The 4,413-nt window shown below is 49.9% G+C and overlaps 1 protein-coding gene across 1 annotated transcript; it reads right to left on the bottom strand.

Annotated features, from left to right (window-relative positions):
* Positions 1-234: 234 nt before the first annotated feature.
* On the bottom strand, positions 235-4,131 carry C9H17orf97 (chromosome 9 C17orf97 homolog). Its single transcript, XM_032913235.1, has 2 exons — positions 3,845-4,131; positions 235-802 (listed from the first exon to the last, which is right to left on the bottom strand). Exons 1-2 carry the CDS (start codon positions 4,047-4,049, stop codon positions 321-323), a joined length of 687 nt encoding a protein of 228 aa, XP_032769126.1. The 5' UTR covers positions 4,050-4,131; the 3' UTR covers positions 235-320.
* Positions 4,132-4,413: the final 282 nt, after the last annotated feature.

Raw genomic sequence — 4,413 nt, 5'->3', positions numbered from 1 at the left:
GTGGCACACGCCTTTGATCCTAGCACTCGGAGGCAGAGGCAGGTGGATATCTGAGTTTGAGGCTAGACTGTCCTCTGCCTTCCAAGTGCTGGGATTAAGGGCGTGCACCACCACCACCACCCAGCCACATCCTCGTGACCACTGAACTACCTATCCAGTCCCAGGGGTACCTTTCTCAATAAGGAGGTACCTGGGTGCCAACCCCCACACCACAAGCGTCGGCTTCCTTCAGGGTCAGGTCTGATTTCTTTTTTATTATGATTCTTTTTAAACATATACACGTGTGGCAAGGAGGTACTCAGCAGCAGGGAGGACAGATGTCACTCGACAGCAGTGGTGGCTAATTCTGGGTGTGGGAGCTTCGAGGCCTCAAAGTAGCTGTGCGCATGGTCGCCCTTGGAGCTGGGCTGCTTGCTGCTGGGGCTGCATTCTTTGTCTGAGAGGTAGGGCAGGTTCTCCACGCTCTCCTCCACACAGGGATCCGAATGGAAGCCCTTGAGGGCCACGAGGCGGTATCGCTTCCTTCGGTTGAGCTTGTAGATGCGAATCCTTTCCTTTTCTGCCTCAGGGTCGGCGAGAATCCCATCCCAACGCAGACTCTCGTTGATCTGGCTGGAAAGGCTGTCTTCTATTCCAGCAAAGCAGGGGTGGTTCATGCTGTACGAATAGGGAAGGGTTTGCCTGGTTTCCTCTTTGTCTCTGGGCTCCGCTCTCGAGCCATGGTCTCTGTGGGGATTTAAGATGTCGTGGAAAGATGAAGAAAGCGGCTGATTCTTCCGGCCTCGACTGTGATGTTTATCTGCTAAGAAGAGGAGGAGACAAGTGTTTGTGCCTGTTGCAGGGCCCAAATAAATCACCAGCCATGTAAGAGACTGGAGCTGCCTTTACCCAGGGTTCAGAAAGCAGGACCCTGGGACATCACCGCTGCTGGGATGCTCTGGTCAAGGTATTTTGGGGTGAGATGCCTTTTTCTTTCTGTGGTGCTGCGAACTGAACCCAGGCCTTGTACATGCTAAACACAAGCTCCGCCACTAATTTACATCCCCATCCAGGAACCAAAAGGCCCTTGATACTTCAGTATCCATCAGTGTCAACCAACTAATGTAGGCATCAGATCTGAAGGCCAGCCTGACTCCTGGTGTCCCGTGCTTTCTACTGTATCTGCTGTCCCTTGACTTAACCTCACTATGTGCTCACCAAATACTCCCCAGGTCGTCGACACTACACCCATCTAGACTCTGTATGGCGAAAGAGACAAGGGCAGAGCGTCCTACATCAAATAATGTAATCTGAAGCATACCGAACCAGGAAATACTCTTTTTTTTAAATGTAACTATTTTATAAACCAGGAAATACTCTTTTTTCCTTTAAAAATGATTTTAAAGTGTGTGTGTGTGTGTGTGTGTGTGTGTGTGTTGCTTGAACATATGTCTGTGTACCATGTGCATTCCTGGTACCCAAGAAGGTCTGAAGAGGGCATCAGATCTATCTCCTGGTACTGCAGTTACAGGCAGTTGTGACCTACCATGTGGGTGCTGGGAATTGAACCTGGGTCCTACGTAAAAACAAGCATTCTTAATAATGGCGCCATCACTCCAGCTCCTCATTTTTTCTTTTCTCTCTCCCTGTTTGTTGTTGTTTGTTTTTTGTTTTTGTTTGTTTTTTAAAGATGAATCCTGGGGCTGAGAGATGGCTCAACGGTTAAGAGCACTGACTGCTCTTCCAGAGGTCCTGAGTTCAATCCCAGCAACCGCATGGTGGCTCACAACCATCTGTAACGAGATCTGATGCCCTCTTCTGGTGTGTCTGAAGACAGCTACAGTGTACTCACTCACATACATATGATAAATAAATCTTAAAAAAAAAAAGATGAATCTTATATAGCCCCAAGTAGCTTCAAACTCCCTATACAGCTTAGGATGATCTTGAACTTCTGATCCTCCTGCCTCTACACCTCTCCCTGACAGAAGTGCAAGCGTGTGCCACCATCTCTGGCTTCTGCTTTGTGAGTGCTATGCAAACACGGGCTGCAGACCCAGTCCAGGAACACTTCTGTGCGGCTTTGTGCCCTCCTTCCCTCCCCTCCCCCTGCCCCTCCCTTCGCTCCCCTCCCCCCCTTCCCTCTTTTCTTTCTTCACACTAATAGCATTGCAGAATTGCTTGTCAAACGCTGTAAGTGGTGATTCTTTACCAGTTCCTACTTGAGGTTTATTTTCTTTTATTTTAGAAATATCTCAAGAAAGGCAAGTGAAGGGAGGATAAGGGCAAAAATAAAAGTTCAGTCTTGACATTTCCTTACCTTCCTATTCTCTGAAAACTAACCGGTGTCCCCTGCTGACAGCCTGTGGTACACAACACTGTAATTCCCACAGTCAAAAGTGGCGCCAAAAAGACAAACCAGGCCTCCGTGTTCTGCTGACGCACGCGGGGTCACTTGCTGCCTTACGCTCTGCCTCAAGAAGTACAAGGCTCCCATTGCTCCCTTCCCCAAACCACAGGGCTGTGAAGACTGCTGCTCCTCCCACTGCCCGCTCTGCACACACAGCCAACGCTCCACATCTGAGCCCAGGACTAGCCATCTCAGCAGTCAGAGGTCAGAGGTCAGGCCCACTTCCCTGATGGCCAAAGCCACACAAGGTTACACTGAGTTCCATCACTCACAAGCAGGGTCATTCTGTCCTTCTGACAGCTGCTCTCTTCCTCAGAGTGGGCTCAGTGTCTTTGCTGGGACATCTGGAGGTTCTATGACTGAACTTTGGGTGAATCAGGGACTCTGGGTTGCAAGTGAAGGTGTTGGTGAGCGAGCCTGGAGTATGTGTGGTGGGTGTGATGCTTGTGGACATCTATGAATGCCTAGGATACCTGTGTGGGTACAGTGTTTGGGGTGTATCTATGCATATAAGTATCTAGCAGATCTGTGTGTGTATGACGTGAGGGTGTAGCTATGCATGTGAATTTCTAGGATAGCTGTATGGGTACGATATTCCCGGGTATCCATGCATTCTAGCGCCTAGTATCTGTGTAGGTGTGCAATTTGTGTTGGCATGTATGCATGTTAAGTGTCTAACAGAATCCACACATGTGTAGACTTGCATGTGTATGCATGACGGAGCAGACCGTACTTCAGGTTTGTCAGATAGTGTCATATTGCTAGGAGAAGGCAGTATAGTGTTGGTGTTGACAGGAGGATGAGGTGAGGACTGGTGTGAGTTTATACCGTACACGGCTATCTCTTGGCGGAGTCCATGCAGGGAAGATTCTGAATACATTTACCTGGAGTTGGTTCCTACACAGAATCCCAAAGGATGTGCCCTTTAAAGGGTAAAGGAGTAGGAGGGCACCGGCGGGGGAGCCTGGTCTGTCCATGTGGGAGTGAATATCGGCTAGTATCTGTCCATCTGGGCTAGTCTCTTTGTGACTCCAAACCTTGAAATGTCTTTGAGTAAGGGTTCTGTTTTGGCTGAGCGACTAGGAAGTTGAGTGGAGATAGGCAGAAGAAGGTCACTCTCTGAGGGGCTGGAGGCTCTTGGGGTGGGTATCTGTATGGTCTCTGTGTGGGTCACCCCACACACCTACACAAAGATGTTAGATGTTGAGGGTTCTTAGGGGAGGGTGTGGTCTCTTTGGGTATACTGGGAAACTAATGTTGATAGACTAACGTGGTAATTAAGGGGTCTCTGTGCTGGTGAGCGCATGGTCTGTATGGGTAGATCTGGGCATCTCTGGACTTCTCTAAAGTGTCCTGTCAGGTTTCTGGCCTGAGGTGGTCTCCAGGTAGAGGGGCATCTATGGAAGGAATCGCAGGTCCAAGAGCCGAAGCAGCCTCCCTAGCTGCTCCTCTTACCGTCTCCCTTGCCTGATCCTTTAGTCTTTTTCTTCTTCTTTTTCTTCTTCACCTTCCGTTTGGCCAGGTCAGCGGTGGTACCCACGATGGGGGGCAGCTTGGACCCCGGGGAGCCCTCAGCGCCGCCTTCCCGCACCTCCTCCTCCTCCTCCTCCTCGCCCTCCTCGCCATACTCCACCACCCCGGTCCCACTACGGCTGGCCATCCGCCCGCGGGACCGCGACCTGCGTGCCCAGAACAGCAGAGGACCCGCGCCCGGCGGGCTCCAGGCGCTCACTGCTCGCTCAGACCACGCGTCTCCATGGCGACCGATCCACGCCACGCGCACTACCAAGAAGTGGCCGCCAGGGGCACCCTAAGGCTCTAGATGTACGCATGCGTATTTTGTTCTATTTGAGACCTGGTGAGTCAAAGTGCACAGTCAGGGCAAGGCAGGATAAAGATTGTTAATGCTTGGGCTGACAATAACATATCTCATCCACTAACGCGTGCTCTAAAATATTTATCGTTTTTATTTTTAAAAATAATATTTATATCTAAATAATATTTACTATTATAATATTTATTTA

This window comes from Rattus rattus, chromosome 9, assembly GCF_011064425.1.
Source record: "Rattus rattus isolate New Zealand chromosome 9, Rrattus_CSIRO_v1, whole genome shotgun sequence".
Lineage (NCBI taxonomy): Eukaryota > Metazoa > Chordata > Mammalia > Rodentia > Muridae > Rattus > Rattus rattus.
Note: the sequence above shows the minus strand (reverse complement) of the source record. Positions and strands in the feature narration are given on the sequence as shown.

Excerpts from the sequence above, each read along its gene's own strand:
- C9H17orf97 (XM_032913235.1), bottom strand. The coding sequence starts at position 4,049 with ATGGCCAGCCGTAGTGGGACCGGGGTGGTGGAGTATGGCGAGGAGGGC. Across the intron at positions 803-3,844 it reads AGGATCAGGCAAGGGAGACG|CAGATAAACATCACAGTCGA; the intron begins GTAAGAGGAGCA and ends TCCTCTTCTTAG.